Consider the following 17054-nt stretch of genomic DNA (forward strand, 5'->3'; position numbering starts at 1 on the left):
ACTGCTTATCAATACTTGATATTCCAACATTTCACTCCATGGATCCCTAATCCTTGTTTTCATCACTTTGAGCTGTTGTAAAATTGTGCAACTATGTACACAGCAGTGAGTGTGTTTTCCTAATCTCTACTACAAATGGTTTTTGTTTAAATAAAAATGGCATTTTCCAATTTTTTGGTGAATTCTTTCAATAATTAAGTGTGCCGGTGTCAAAAAAGGTCACATTTTCAGTTTGCAAAAACAGGTGTTATCTCACAATTATACAAAACACATGTATTGGCATGTGATGGGAATTAATAGAAACTCCTCCCTTGTCTCAGTGGCATCCTCTAAAAACTGTTCTGTATATAAAGCCTCTCTGGGAAGGATCTTCACAGAAACTGTTGCAAGCTCTTCCCTGTTAGCAACTTGAGCTTTAAAAAAATAAAATGGGAAAAGTTCATGAGGGGAACAGCAATGCCGAAGGCAAGAAAACCGAGTTTAGTTTAGTGCGGGTCAAAAGTACATGGAAGAGCAAACTGGGGAAGAAGATCAATAAGGACGCAGTTGACTGTGTCTCGGACGCAAAACTGTAAGTATACCTGTTTGTGTGTGTGTCATACACATAATTGAAGCTAAGACTGCTTTGTTCTTTTTTTGTATGTTGTGTTTGTGCAAAGATCTGCTTCCTTGGATCAAGAACTACTTAACCTTTGTTAAATAATTCTTTGTTAAGTTACTTAATTTAAAAAATGCTATTGCATAAGTGATTTATTGTCTGGTGTTCATAAACCTCTGTTAGATAAGTATTCACACGTTAGAAATATTTGAGACTTTCCCAAGCACTTTGGCAACATCTGCTGGCTGTGGTATTTTTCAAAAACCAAAGTCCATTTTATGCAAAATAGAGGTAAAATAATTTCATAAAAAAGGTAATACAGTAAGGGGCATAATTCATATAAAATTAGAGAGGAAGTTTAGTTTATTTGTATGATTGACAATTGCACTTTGGACAAAACAGGTCATATTTTTTTAAAGGTCTTGAGGACTTTGCATCAAAATCGTAAATAAAATTGTAACCAGCAGGCTGCTCACAAACACTGGCTTATGCATCATGAGGAAGATAGTGTTTTATTGGATATTTGGATTACTATTATTTATTTAAATCCCTTTATTTTAGAGGCAATTGTTGGTTTCCTCAGAAGGATTTAAAAATACAAAATAAAGATGTATCTGCATAACATGTCATGTCAAAAAAAGGTATTTCTGGAAACGTCCACGATACCAGAGCAGAAAGTATGGATGTTGGTTTTATGGGTATCTTTGGTGGGAAAAAACTAATCATTAGATGTATGGTTCAATTAGTAAATGATTGTTGTGTTTTGTATCAAAAAATATGTTTATTCAAGTAATTCAAGTTATTAAATGACCATTCAAAATAAGTTGAATGTAGTGTTTGAGTTAGCTAAATCTTTTCCTGCACAGCAGAACTACTCTTCTTATACATATTCCTCAGTCTCGTGTCACCAAATTTTTTATTTGAGTTTCCTTTTTGGAAAACTTCTTACATAAAGCACAGTCTTCATACTCTACTCTAGATACTAGATATTAAATCCTCTGCTCTTGCCTGGTGCCATTATGTAGATTGTTTTTGGAATAATCTAGCAACAAATCACATCAATTAGTCAAAACAGAATTAAAAATGGTACTCTTTCAGGGAAATATAAAAACTAACAAGTTGGGATTTGAAGGTGTGCCAAAAACTAGTTCAACCTGTCACCATGCTCCTGTGTCTGAGAACATGATGAGATACTTTGACAGTGCTGTCAAGGTCTAAGTTCGCTGGGTGTGGGTGTGTCCAGGATCATTTAGCATAACTATGATGTGAATTTATAAGTTTATATGTTTTAGTGCTGAATAAGTACACAGCAAATTCAAAAGTGTTTGATTTCCAGTGTTGTTGTATGTTAAAAATACAGTGTTAATTCAACAATAAGTTTGGTCTAATTCAACAACATGAGTGTTAGTTTCCCTAAAGAGTTGGTGTTATTCCAGTGTTAAATAAAAGCAATTCTGTCTGGTCTGTCTGATTTCTAAATTAACACTAACACCAATTCGGTCTAGTGTTGATTAGAAATCAATACCAGATAGCTCCTCCCACAATTGCAACGTATTTGTGACGTCAGGTGTTTGCGGAGGCAGCAGTATGTCGTCTTGTCTGGAGCTCATCATAACAAGGTAAGTTCCATGTTAAAATGATCGTGTTTTTGACTATTTTTTATGGATGCATTAATTTTCCGTTTGCACAAGAGTATCAATTCATATACATAGTTCACTTAACGTACGTTTATTTGTTTGGATATTACGTTATATATGACTGTTTATTATTTTGTTAGAAGCTAGAGCTAGCCAAGCAGGTGTAGCATGAGGTGTCGGGTGGTTAACCAAACATTGAAATTGTCAGAAAAATCTGAAGGCCATTTGAGTTAACATTATTTAGCTGCGGAGGTCGTTTTCTTTACGTTTTTGGCTGTAGACTGCATAATGGGGAGAGTGACTGTGCTGGACCGTTGGCTTGATCTCAGCCACAGGTGTCAAACTCCAGTCCTGGAGGGCCACTGTCCTGCAACATTTAGATGTGCCGCTGCTGCATCACACCCGAATACAGTAATTAGGTCATTAGCAGGACTCTGGAGAACTTCTCTACGCAATTAGGAGGCAATTGAGCCATTTGACTCTGATGTTTTGTACCTGTGGCACATCTAAAAACTGCCAAAATGTTTCTTTCTTCATTAGTACATCATGTTGGTGACTGAAGCCTGTTATGACGACTTCAACACGTTTCTTCTGGCAGGTTGGCACGACTTTTATTGCTGTCCACAATGTTTCTGTAAGTGTTACCGGCACCCAACTAGGGGAATCTGGGGCCAGTATCAAGTGTTGCACAGGCAGATGAATCCTGTGCAACCAGATCTGTGGATCAGAGGAAGCGAGTCCTAACAGTGCATCTCTGGCAAGAGCTCGTTTATTCTGATTACAAAAAAACAAACAGATACATAAAATACAATTACAATACAATTCAAATTCAATCGACATCCAGTTTCCACAAATAAATAAAATAAAACAAAATTCACAAATAAAATAACATAATAGCAAAAAAAATGAAGAAAATCTAATCCTAAATTAACATAATCAAACTGAAAAGAAAAAAAAACACTCCACCTAACACACAGTAAACATCAACATCCGTCAGTTATAACGGTTCTCCTAATCATTAACGTCGGGCAGTTATAACCGTTACAGAGGTTATAAAAAAGATAAAACCCACCACAAATAAGTACATTTTTAAGAGAAATAAAAATACTACAACACTACGCAATGCAAACACGACATTATATATTTACAGAACATCTCAAATGTCCCATAAAAAGTTGCCGTTTATACCACCTGTGGATCACAGAGGAAGCGAGTCGTAACAGTGTATCTCTGGCAAGAGCTTGTTTATTCTGAGCCGCCGCTCATGCCCAGAGTCAGGAGACTCGTTCTCTCTGTTAGACCCACAGCGGCACGAGAGCGCCCCCACTGGCAAGAAGATACATGCACATGACAAATACGTCTATGAACAATAAAAATAATAATAATATAAAAGAAAACAAGACAAGACGAATTCTGATTGAAAAAAAGGGGTGTATTTATTTTATTTTACTGTATCTAAACACACTACACTCTCCCCCATTTTAAAAGATGTCTCCAGACATCTAGAGTAGAACTAGCAAATATAACTATAAAAAGTCAGGTTTGTCGCTTGAAATATCTATTATTTGTCAAAGTGTCATTGTCCTAAAATGTCCAAATTGGCATACAGTCAAAGGTAGCAGGGTAAGAGAGTATGGGGCAAGGCAGACATGCAATCATCAGATTTACTCCAGGTTGCAATGGGTGATAGGATGGTTGACCCAGGTGGTCATATGTGAAGATCTCTAGGTTTTACAGGTCTGGCTGACCTCCTTACTGGCAGCACTTCTTCCTCTGGTGTGTGCATGCCAGGTTCGGAACTATCCCCTCCATTTTCCACTTCATTCTCCATTGATGGTTCTCTGTCTTGACGTTTTTTCACTGCCTCAAGATCTTGTGGGTCAATCTGAACACTTTCACCAGTTACTAATCGGCCAACATATCTGACCTGACGTTTAAAAAAAATTATTATTTTTGGTCGCATTTTGACACCATGTTCTCGCAGGCGGCAAAGCACAAGTCTTAAATCATCGATGTGATCCTGGAAAGTTCTGGAAAAACAAAGCACATCATCCAAATATGGAGAGTAGCACTCATCCCTCAGACCATCAAGGACCCCTTCCATGCACCTTTGGAAAGCAGCTGGGGCATTCGTATGGCCAAATGGGAGGCGGACCCACTCATACAAGCCCCAAGGTGTGCTGAATGCAGTCATGTGCCCTGAACTCTCATCAACAAAGCCTTGATGGTATGCACTGCCTTGGTCAAGTAGTGAAAACCAAGACTAACCCCCCAGATTGTCCAACAGATCTTGGATACGTGGAAGTGGGTGACGGTCAGCAATAGTTTTTTGGTTCAGTTTTCTAAAATCAATGCAGAGTCGTAAACTCTGATCTTTCTTTCTGACAGACGACAGGGGAAGAATATGGTGAGGTGAATTTCCTAATCCAATCATGGTCAAGAAGATTTTGGACTTATTCTTTCACCTCCTTGTATAGGGGTTTAGGAATTGCATTATAGGACATCTGGACAGGTGTTTCATCCTTAAGGTGAATTTTCAACTGCAAATTTGCCTAGCAAAGACTTCCGACTCCTCATACAACATATTCCTGACTAATTTCTGTTCATTCTCCCCCAAGTGAGACAAATCAACAGGAGGATGCCACTTCAGACAGGTCTCATCTTGTGTCTCACTGCTTTCTGGTATTACCTGTGCTGTGCATGAGTTTACAGGAAGATGAGGGGTTGTCCATTAATCATTTTGGTTGTACTGAGCTGGATTCACCTCTGTGACCTTCTCTAAATTTCCTATAACTGTTCTCTTACCAAGGTAGATGTCATGTTTAGTGGGGTTTTGAATGGGTATTTTAACAACAGCTGTTAACCCACTGAGAACCTCAACAAGAGCTGGAAAAAGCTCTAGACCTTCAGGGCAGTTATTTTAAACACTAGGCTGGAATAGCATTTAACCACCTCTTGGCCATTCCACTTCACAAATATGGCCTGCTGGAATGATTACACCTTTATTGCCAGTCCTAACATTGCAATTTGTAGTCTCATCAGAGGTTGAAATCTGAACGGCAGAAACCAAAGCCTCAACTGCTCCGTGAGTAACACTTAGAGTAGCGGTTCTCAACGTGGGTGGTACCGCCCCCCAGGGGGCGTTCAGAGGATRGCAGRGGGCGCTGGTGGACATTTTTACAAAAGGGGGGCGCTGGGATGCCTTTGGGGGGCGTTTGGTCGAAGGTAAACTTTACRCCTTAAATSMACAACAATRMMAGTTTAAACTTTGAGCAACTTGGTAAAACTGTATTGTGTAACATTAAATCATGCTTGGCTGCAACTGTATCGATGGCAGCTCTTCTTCTATTCAGTGTTTGTTAGCTTCTGTTAGCTTCTTGGCGCAGCTTCGTTCTGCTACTGGTAGCTAAAATCACAATACCCTCACTGTGTATCCCTCTGAAAAATGAACCAATTTAAATAAAGGAATAAAGAAATCCCTCCATGGTGATACCACGATAGAGAGCGTTCATTTTATAGCGTTAACACGGTGCTGTAAATGGTCCGGTATGAAACTGGGGTGATAGAACAACACAGCAYTTTKAAATTTCAATAATCAGAATACCGAAATTGTTTCCGTTGTTTTAAAAGGTTTATGTCAGTCTGCCTTTTCCCCATCGAATACTCTTCCCGACCGCCCTGCACCTTAGGGGCTTAAAAACAAAAAAGACGCGCACATTGAGCAAAACTCTGAAACAAGAGAAGCCGGATATAAAACCGAGCGACGAACTAGATGTGAATTATGGCATAAAAACAGAGAATCCGACGCTGAACAGTGAAAAATTAACACATGATGTGAAACACATGATGATTAGGTGGCGCAGCAGGTGATGAGTGAAAATTAGTTATGGTGAGCGTCAATAAATGATAAAATAAATCTAAAAACAGAAAAGAAACTAAAGTGGACATAGCAATAAACCAAGAGAGGATAATACTAATCAAATAAAACTAAATGGAAATGAATTAAGAACAAAATGCAAGAATAAACTAAGAAACTAAAGTAAATACAGAGGAATAAACTGGTATGGCAAGACCTTTAGAGCAATAATAAATACAGAGACTGTATGGCAAGAATAAACAGACACTATTTCCAGATAAAAGGTAAAATAATATTGTTGAAATGTCATGGGTTTGTTGAGACCACATCTAGTACTGAGAATAAATATATCTTACAGACCATAACAGTAAAGAACTGATCACTTATTTATGTTTTTAATTAGATTTGATATATTTATTTCTTCAATATTATTTTTTCATGTCAGTGTTAATGTCATGAGGCTGATGACTCCATGACACTTTCAATTTGACTCATTAGGATTTGATTAAGAACCAGATTTGTTCTTTGTCATTTATGTCCAGTAAAACTATTAATCTATAATCAATAGACAGATCTATATAAAGATATAATCCATGTTTCTGTCTCATATTTGTATGGCATTAAAAGTACCTGGAACTTTTGTTTTTCCACTGAAAGCTCTGGTTTGCACAATAAATGCCATGTGGCTTTTATTTTAGCACAATTGGCTTGCAATTCAGTGTCATCTTGCTTTGAATCAGTATTTTCAAGTTGGGCTGCACCTACAGTCACAGGTCAAGTCTTCGATGCTAACCCAAGACGTCTCAGTCTCTGCCTCTTCACTTGTAGACTTTGTGATCTGTTCTAACAGGAAATCATCACTAACCTGCAAGTCGAGAAGGAAAGGTTTAAGGTCATACCTGACATAACTTTTTTTCATTCAATCCTTGGTACAATGTGTGCAAAAATGTACCCTGTATCAGTTTCTTATCATAGCTAAAATCTGGCCCAGGTTGCGCTGACTCAAAAAGGACACCCTGCTTAAGTTCCATTATTCTGTACAGAAATTACTGTGCACTCTCTTTCTCATGTTGCCTTGCATTACTTAAATCTTGGAAAAACTCAGTACTATTTTTATCTCTGATATGTGAGCGTAGGAACCGCTGAAGCTCATCGATGTTTAAATCACATTTGTTAGATAACATTTCCTTGAATTTACCTGGCTTCATTATCTTTAAGATTGTGCAAATTATTTCCATGTCGGTAAAACCTTCATGTAGTCCTTCGTCCATTTGTTTACATAGGTTACTGTATGACACATCAGAACCAAAATCAGAGATTTGTCCATGAATCTTAAACTCTGCGTGGAAATAAAGCTACAACATCATTTAACCTCAACACCTTGTCTCCTACACTAGGAGAGGGGCTCCTCTTACCCATTTCACTTGCTGTTGTTGGTATGTCAGCAGTGGAACTTCCTGCTGTCTGTCTTGGCTGCAAGGAAATGTCTGTATCTTGAGTAGCAGTCTGCAGGCCTGAGTCGATGAGATCCAGCTGAAGTGAGGCAGGACAACCAGTCCGACCAGCTGGCACATTATCAGTTCTTGACAGTGTGGTTGGATCATCTCCAGTTGCACCGACATCAGTGACGAGCAGGTTACTAATCAGTTCTTCTAAAAGGAGGAGCTGAGCAATGCCTTCATCCTCCGACGCTTTCAGCTTCTCACTTTTAACAAAGTCAATAATTAAATCGTACAGTTCGGGTTTCACTTAAATCATGAGCATGAGTGGTACTTTCATCATTAATCGAAGTCACAACTATCTGCAACTGTTCTGTACTCAATGTACAAAGTTTTTTTTGTATGTTGAATATGAGTGTTCACCGTGGATTGATGGTAGCCATGCTGACGTTTCACTGGTTGCTTTGGCTCTCTGGATGACACATTCAATGCAGCCTTCCCTGAAGCCTCAGTAACCGTCTCTCGTCGTCTCCGCACCAACCTCTCCTGGCAAGACACTTGGAATCCCAGAAGTAGCCCCCAATTGTTACCAGCACCAGACCCAGGGGAATCTGGGGCCAGTATCAAGTGTTGCACAGGCAGATTAATCCTGTGCAACCAGATCTGTGGATCAGAGGAAGCGAGTCATAACAGTGCATCTCTGGCAAGAGCTCATTTATTCTGATTAAAAAAAGCAAATAAACAGATACATAAAATACAATTCAAATTCAATCGACATCCAGAGATTCCAAATAAATAAAATAAAACAAAATTTACAAATAAAATAACATAATAGCAAAAAATGAAGAAAATCTAATCCTAAATTAACATAACCAAACTGAAAAAAACACTCCACCTAATACACAGTAAACGCCGTCAGTTATAACGGTTCTCCTAATCATTAACGTCGGGCAGTTATAACCGTTACAGAGGTTTTAAAAAAAGATCAAGCCCACCACAAATAAGTACATATTTAAGAGAAATAAAAATACTACAACACTATGCAATACAAATACAACATTGACTAATCATTATATATTTACAGAACATCTCAAATGGCCCATAAAAAGTTGCCGTTTATACCACCTGTGGATCACAGAGGAAGCGAGTCGTAACAGTGTATCTCTGGCAAGAGCTTGTTTATTCTGAGCCGCCGCTCATGCCCAGAGTCAGGAGACTCGTTCTCTCTGTTAGACCCACAGCGGCACGAGAGCGCCCCCACTGGCAAGAAGATACATGCACATGACAAATACGTCTATGAACAATAAAAATAATAATAAAAAAGAAAACAAAAGAGAAGATCAATTCTGATTGGGAAAAAAGGGGTGTGTTCATCTTTTATTACTGTTTCTCAACACACTACATAAGCTGACTAATTTCTATAATACCTAATGATAATGTAACACTTAATGTCTGAGTTGTGTTCATGGTAACTATTTTTGACGTTGTTATGCTTTATGCTTTATCTTGTATGTGCAGGTATGTGGTTGCTGTAATGATCCTACTTCTTTGTAGAAGCACTTTCTCATTGGCTTTGTTTGCTATTGAATGTAGGTGTGCTATATATTAATAATATTTATTTGTCGTCTTAGCATTTTGCCAAAGATGGGAGCCGGTGTTGAAGCCTTTCTCCTTGTTGTGGAACAGCCCTTCCTTCATGTACACATTGGTGGAAATAAGAGCAGCACCAAAGACACTTCACCTTCTGTGCAAAGTACCATGAATGTGTGACCTTTGTTGTCAGTGTTGTTTTTGTTTTGAAATAAAAGTAGATTATGTACTGCAATTTACGTTGGTATTAAGATTATTGACTGCCAGTGATATTTTCTGGGGAAAAAAGTTGCATTGGCTCTAGTGTCCATTATTTGATAGTGAATTGACAGAAAAGTGGCTAATGAGAGAAGGGGAAGACGTTCAGTAAAAGCCAGGAAGCGAACCTGCAACAGCCACATTGAGAACTAGGGCCTCCAAATGTGGGTTGTGCTCAATCCCTGCGCCACCACAGCACACCCTACCAGTAGTATTTGAAAATCCTGACCCACCTCTGGCAGCCTGCCAGACACTGAAAAGGGCAAATTAACCTACGAGTATGCACTACGCTGCAGAGCATGGTGGAGTGAAGACTGCTTTCCTTCTAGTGTAAAAACCTCAAGGCACAAGATGCCGCCAGGGCAGTTGCCTATTTCTCCCATATCAGAAACCACCACTGGGCACCAGCACCCTTTGTGACCCCACTAGGGATAAATTGAAAATGTTTAACTGTGGGATACAGAGTTGTATTAGCAAATATAAAATGTCTACACTTTCACAAGAAACCTCTTTGAAGTTGCTGTTTGCAGCAGGATATTATTTTTTACTCAATAATGTATCTTGATTAAAACATTTATTAAATCAGTTAGCATTTCAACTAGTAAACTGAGTGGAACTGATTTAAATGCTAAGAGTTCAGTTGAGTGAGCCAGAACACCAACTTTGGATTTTGTGTCAACTAATATCCCGTTGTATCCTTCAAATAAGAACATTTACAGTTTGAGTGGTTATTATTTGATAAAATCAGCTGAAAGGTTGGCTAATCTTACTAGCTACCTGCTATTTTTTTTTGTTCTCAAGATTTGCTCCTTTTTACCGATGCAGGCTAACTTTACCTCTTGAAACCTATCTGATTATTTTTAATAATGTTTTCTTGTGTCTTGTGCAACAGCTATGAAAACACCACAGACAGAGGGACCTCTTGGACCGTGGTCAGCCCCATCACCTTTACTTACAAGGTCATAGAAACTCATGACTTACTGGACCCAACCAACGACACTCTCTTGTTGGGCCACATCACTGACCCACAACAGTTGGAGGACATAAAAAAATCAAATAAGCCAATCAGGCGTTTTGTGGTGATTGACCAAGAAGTCTTTAAAATCTACGGCCCCAAGCTAACTGAATACCTTGAGGCTAACAATGTAGTCTACAAGATTTTGGCTCTTCCAACCACAGAGGGGAACAAATCCATGGAAACAGCTCTGAAGATTCTAGATGATGTCAATAACTTTGCTCTTGACCGTCGAACAGAGCCCATCATTGCCATTGGTGGAGGGGTTTGTCTAGACATAGTGGGTTTGGCAGCTTCACTGTACCGGAGGCGCACTCCTTACATTAGGGTCCCCACCACACTTCTGTCCTACATTGATGCCAGCGTAGGGGCAAAGACTGGGGTAAACTTCGCCAACTGCAAGAACAAACTTGGGGCTTATATTCCACCTGCAGCTGCAATGCTTGATCTATCGTTTATGCAAACTGTTCCAAGAAGACACATCTCCAATGGGCTAGCAGAGATGCTAAAGGTAGGATTCTTCATCTCTAACCTCAGAGTACTAGGCAACAGCAGTACCAGTTGCATAGTACTGCTGGTCTAATAAATCTGTGAGTAGCTATGGTAGCTATTACAAATGTGCACAAAACTTTGTCAATATTCTGCTTATGTAAAAAAAAAATCAACTGCAATGTTTCCATTAAATAAGAAACACAATGAATATTTCATGAATACGTTTTTTCATGCAATAAGTCATTAAAAAACAAGTTGCAAAATGATCCCCCAACTATTTCCAGTTGCTACTACTACACATATCACAGCTTTCTGTGGATCCTGGTATGAGAAAAAAATTTAATGGTTTAACAAATGTAATGATTTTATACAATAATAAACATATGTAAAACACAATATACTTTATTTGAAACAAAAAGCAACAATTAACAGTACAGCTGTAAAAAAAAAATTATGTAAAAATTGGTGATCACTCTCACATTAATTGCATCTTTAATGGTTTTACGCTGATATATAAACTTGAGCAAAATATTAATTTAGTATTTTTTTAGTCAAACAATGTATTGTTTTACAATGTACAGAACAGAATACATTCTTGAACCTTTTCTTTTGTACAGAGTAACAAGCATAATAAGTCATTAGCTGGTTAATTAGTCAGGCTTTGTATCCTGGTGAATGGATGCATTTGATGGAGCAGAATTTGTCTTGTAAGTGAGACAGAAATGTACGAGACATTTTTTCAGTCAGTTGACTGGCACTGTCCAGCAACAGGTTGGAGAAGGGCAGTTTTTCATTCAGCTGGAGAAATCTCTGCATTTTCTCTTGCATCTCATTAAAAAAATTTAAATCATCAGCATTTTAAAGGGGCTGTGTAATGTAAGCAATATAAGGGAGCAACCCTCCCCCATGACTCTCCCACTAAGCTCCTTCAGACTAGCCAACAGCAATTAGTTGGTTCAATAGCTCATATAGTGAGCTAGCTATAACTCATATAGGTATACCTCATATAGCTATATGAGCTCATATAGGTAGCTCATATAGCTACCTATATGAGCATATAGGTAGCTCATATAGGTAGCTATATGAGCTACCTATATGAGGTAGCTCATATAGTGAGCTCTGAGGTAGCTCACTATATGAGCTACCTCAGAATGCAATGCTAGTAAAAAAACCCGTTAAAGTGTTAATAGTGGAATCATGTGATGACTTTCTGAAGGAAGAGTGTCAGAAAGAGCAGAAGTTTCTTGGAGAAAGATGCCCAATTCAAGGCATTAAATTGCAAAGTCACTTTTCTTTTTTAAGTTGTTTGATATATATGCAGCATTTTTATAACAACCCAAGGAAACAGTCAAGAAAACACAACACTGCCACTTCAATACTCTGCTCATAAAGTATGGCCTTTTTTAAAACCTAATTTCTTTAGTGATTTTTTTTTCCTTCATTGCAGATGGCTTTGATGAAACATCAGGGACTCTTTGAGCTTCTTGAGGAACATGGCTGTATGCTGTTGGACACTAAATTCCAGGCTGACAACACTTTATATGGGCACAGTAGTGTTAAGATTGCATCACAGGCAACCCGCATGGCAATCACAACAATGCTAGAGGAGCTAGCTCCAAACCTTTGGGAAGACGATCTAAACAGACTTGTGGATTTTGGCCACCTTATTAGTCCAGCATTAGAAATGGTGAGCTGACACTTTTTTTTATCAATACTACTACTATTACAAAATCTTAAAATTCTTGCTAGTCTCATCTTGTAAGTCTGGTGCTATCCAATTAAATTATTCCCTGGTACATTACCACTACAATGGAAATCGCTCAATTATGTTTGCTTGGTCTGATCAACTGAACTGAATTCAGTGAAACCCATAGATTTCTTTTGTGTAGCAAAATAATAGAAACAGACTTACTTCAGTTCTTTTACATTGACCCAAAAAATGCCAAAAATAATTTTGCTGATTTCTTTTAGGCAGAACTGAACAGGAAAGAGCTTGACAGCACTTAACCCATTAGTGGTAGCATTCCCAAACATTAGTGGTGGTCAGTGCCGGTTTCTGATATGGGCAACATGGGGAACTGCCCGGGGCGGCATCTTGTGGAGGATAGCATGAGAACCGTGTCCCCTCCATACTGGCGTCAAGTCCAGCCAACCCCTGCTGCTCTTACAACTGGAGGATCTGAACGTTAACCATGCCCAATATTTGCACATGATAATGCTGATTATCCACATGATAATGTGCTGATATGTACCTCTTCTAGTACATTCTAGTGTTGTGTTGATAACCTGTTTTTTGTTTTTCTTTCAGTGTTGGTTAGAACAGGTTTTCCTCTTCCTTTGTTTCTTTTTAGACTTATAAATATGTAAAATCTCGATTTCACTGTAGAATTTGCTTTTATTGGTCCATATTTGAGGTCAATTGCACATTCACACCTCCCCAAATGAAGTGGACTTTCTAGATAAATGGACTAGTTTGATGAAAGCGGACTAAACTGGAATGAATGCACTAGATGTCTATCGATCACTTGGATATTTTTTTACTCCCTGAAAGTAGAACCAACCTCTTCTGAGCTTATTTTTTCTCCCTGTATTTCAGAAAGTTCTTCCATCCTTACTGCATGGTGAAGCAGTAAACATTGACATGTCTTATATGGTATACTTGTCTCATGAGTGCGGCCTATTGATGGAAGAAGAAAAGCAAAGGATCATAAGCTGCATGGTTGGTCTGGAGCTTCCTGTCTGGCACGAGGAGTTCACCATGGAGCTAATCCAGAAGTCTCTGCAGGACAGGCTGAAGCATTCTGGTGGTTTGGTCAGAATGCCACTTCCTGTTGGTTTGGGGCAAGCAGGTAACAATCAAATACTGGCCCAATAACAATGTAATTTGTAATACTTTAGATGCAATGAATCTAAAGTTTTTATTTGCTTTCTCCTACTGCAGAAATTTTTAACAACACGTCATTTGACATCCTGCACAGAGCTTACATCAAGTGGTGTGAGGAGCTGAGTGTGTCTTCTGACAGCACCTGTGATGTTTGATTCCCACATCCAACATTGTGTCTCAGTCCAGTTTTTAAACAAATAAGTGTTTCTTGTATTAGGTAGATTGTTGCAGCATGGCTCACATGCATGGGGGACATTGTCATGGTTACAGGCTAACATGGAAATACTCCCATTGTGTTTTCATACTACAGAGAGCAACTTTATTTACACTGGCAGGAGTGGTCTGCATTATTAATGCCATAATTTCTGTTTACATAGTAAATAAAACTGCTCATAGGTTTGGTAAATGGATTAAAATTTATTAACTTTTTTCCATTTGTTTTTGTTACAATCATGTAAGTGCCAGTAACGCTTGCTCATTTTCTGCTTATTCCTGATGTCAAATACACTTAACAATACTAAATACGTTGTTTGTTTGTTTTTACAAATAAAGAATGTGTGTTTATTTACTATGAATTGAATGTTTTGAAATTTGTTTTTTCTTTTAATGTACATTAACACTGTGAAAAACTGATGAAAGTTTGTGGACAAGACCTTAAAGACACAGCTGTGTCTGTCACAGCTGTCACAGAGACAGACACAGCTGTGTCTGTCTCTGACACAGAGACAGACACAGCTGTCTCTGTGTCTGGGCTGAAAGACACAGTTCAGCCCAGCTCTGGAATGCCAAAACACTGAGTTGGCGATGGACCCAGCCAAGACCCTGGATGAGTGCAGCTGCTGTGAGCATTTGGGAGAGGCTGCGCTGCTGCAGGGACACTGGTTGTTGACATTTGCTACCAGAGTCAATAGGTCAAACAAAAAATTTACTTTTCTGTTCTTTACATCATTGTTGAGTTTGAGAAATTATTTTATTTCCCATCGCAGCCATTCAGCTGTACAAAATACCAGGGTGGACCCTAGCACCAAAAAACATTGCTAAAGGGTGATGTTATGAGGACTTCCTGAAGGTGGAGTTTCAGAAAGCAGCTTATCAAAGAGACAGAGACCCATTTTTAAGGCATTAAAAATACAAAAAAATGATAATAGTTAATATATACAGCATTTTAACAAATGCTTGTGATATAAAATGCCACTATGTGCCTAGAAAGTACATATTTTAGCTTTAAATAAATCTACTTAGCACCAAAAGTAAAGAATCATTGTGACATTGCATCTTTCAAGTATGGCCTCAAAAATCTAGTCTGAACTCTTAGCCTACAACTTTTCTTTCCAAATATGGCATCAGACTTTTCAGTAGTACAAGACTGCTGAAAAAGAATCGTTACAAAGAAATTATCTTGTGCAAACTTGTACTGATTTTAGTATTGCTGTACCAATAATTTGAACCGCAACATAAAGCCAAATTTGCTACAATTAAATAAATCAAGATATCTCAAAAGCAGGGTGGAGTGGCATATAGGGCTACAGGGAGATGGATTGCAGCACAGCATACGCAGCATGGTCCAAGGTAATATGGGGCCTAAGACAGTATCTGATTTAGCCCCCCACACCACTCCTACTAAGAACAGCACCATCACTAACAGTGTTTAAATACAGATTAAGGGTTATGGGATCTAGACAGAAATCACCACGGGGGAACACCTTAACGTGGTCCCATGGAGCTATAACTTTGTGGGTCTGTTAAGGGCGATCCCCCGGACCGCGTGCCACCGCTGGTTCTAGCAAACCATGCCCCCCAAGCAGAGATCTGGACCCCCAATTACTCAAAACGGCAGCGGCCCTCGAGACCCAACCGTAATAGCGAGATGTCTCAAAATCGGTATGTATGAAGTCCCGGGTGTTCCTTCAAATGCTGCAAAGACACGTGGAGATCAGACCAAGTTTGCAGCTTCAGTGCCCTTCCAAAGCGGGGCACTGAAATGGGACACGGATGGCGAGGCCCCATTCATTCCTATGGAGAGAAATTCTCCGCCTTTCTTATCTCTGGAGGCAAAACACATTTCCAGTTCTCCCTCAAAATCAGAGCGCGGCAGAGGTCTCAAATTTTCGGAGTATGTAGTACTGTCGTGCCCCTTCCTAGTTGTGGTGGTATCTCTGATCTCTGTGTCCCACCTAATGTGCTGGAAGTCTCCAAGGCATCGACCCGCAGGCCGAGTTCCGGCTCTATGAAACCTGTCAAAAGGATATTAAACCCCATAAAACCAGTCAAAAACACATGAACCCCCGGGAAACTATACATCACCGGATCGGTGGGAGTCTGTGGAACATTCTGATGGTTTCCGATTCTCTCTAAGCCTTTTCCCTGACTTTATATGAATTTAAAACCGATTTCATGCTTTACCAGGGGCACTAGAGCGAACCAGACAAAATCAGTCCCTTTTGTCCCCTGAAATCATGGTCAAATTTGGATGGAACCTAGCCAACCTATATACTGGAAGAACCGGGAGATTCCAAGGAAGGTTTTGGTTGTCTCTGATTTTCTCCACGACCTTCCCACAAATTTATATTAATTGTTAACCGTTTTCGCCCACACCGGTCAAAAATGCACTTTCCCGGGGTCCCACCGAACCAAGACCGGGATCATTGTGCTCCAGAGATTGCCCTGGTTCCGGTGGTCCAACTCCCAGAAGCCTGGGTGGAAGTAAAAGGGTAAGAAGTGAGTTGCGAGTTGCAGCAGGGTTTGGGTTCAAGGTCAGGGAACCAAAGTATTGATCCCCCAACCCCATCTCTCTTACCCTCTTCCTTCCCCAGATGCACTGGCACGTTCCGCCAGGAGAATCCACAGTAGAGCCTACCTCTCATTCAGACCTCTGGGGTAGGGGAACTGATCTCTCCTCCATCTGGAGGAGAGGGAAGCACTCGCCATCCAGCCCGGAGGACCAACCCAGTTCCTGTCCCTATTTGGACTACGGAAACGTGTTGGACGACAACCACGTCGTCCAACCGTTCTCCAGTTTTCGTCCATTTTACTCTTTTGTGTCTCAAATGTCGTGTGTGCTCTTTTGTTTACTGTTTTTGAAAAAAAAGTTTTAAATAACTAAAGGAGGGTTTCTGTGTTCAGAAACAATATGTAAAGGCAAATTTTTAATATTTCACACAACTTAAAGAGGGTTTCCTTGTTTGGAACAGTACTTAAAATGAAATTTAAAAAATAAAATTAAATATCCAAAAAGGGAAAAACTAAGATATTTCTAATATCTTTTTGTAAGACTTATTTGTTTTT

The 17054-nt window shown here is 39.2% G+C and overlaps 1 protein-coding gene across 1 annotated transcript; it reads left to right on the forward strand.

The window, feature by feature from the left end:
* The first annotated feature begins 362 nt into the window (after nucleotides 1-362).
* On the forward strand, nucleotides 363-14338 carry eevs (2-epi-5-epi-valiolone synthase). The gene is made up of 5 exons (XM_008410576.1): nucleotides 363-571; nucleotides 10271-10904; nucleotides 12333-12572; nucleotides 13482-13734; nucleotides 13827-14338. Exons 1-5 carry the CDS (start codon nucleotides 429-431, stop codon nucleotides 13922-13924), a joined length of 1368 nt encoding a protein of 455 aa, XP_008408798.1. The 5' UTR covers nucleotides 363-428; the 3' UTR covers nucleotides 13925-14338.
* The last annotated feature ends 2716 nt before the right edge of the window (nucleotides 14339-17054 follow it).

Source organism: Poecilia reticulata, linkage group LG5 (genome assembly GCF_000633615.1).
Source record: "Poecilia reticulata strain Guanapo linkage group LG5, Guppy_female_1.0+MT, whole genome shotgun sequence".
In the NCBI taxonomy this organism is placed as follows: domain Eukaryota; kingdom Metazoa; phylum Chordata; class Actinopteri; order Cyprinodontiformes; family Poeciliidae; genus Poecilia; species Poecilia reticulata.

Coding starts and splice junctions, on each gene's coding strand:
- eevs (XM_008410576.1), top strand. CDS start 429: ATGGGAAAAGTTCATGAGGGGAACAGCAATGCCGAAGGCAAGAAAACC. Junction 572..10,270: donor TGTGTCTCGGACGCAAAACT/GTAAGTATACCT, acceptor CTTGTGCAACAG/CTATGAAAACACCACAGACA. Junction 10,905..12,332: donor GGCTAGCAGAGATGCTAAAG/GTAGGATTCTTC, acceptor CCTTCATTGCAG/ATGGCTTTGATGAAACATCA.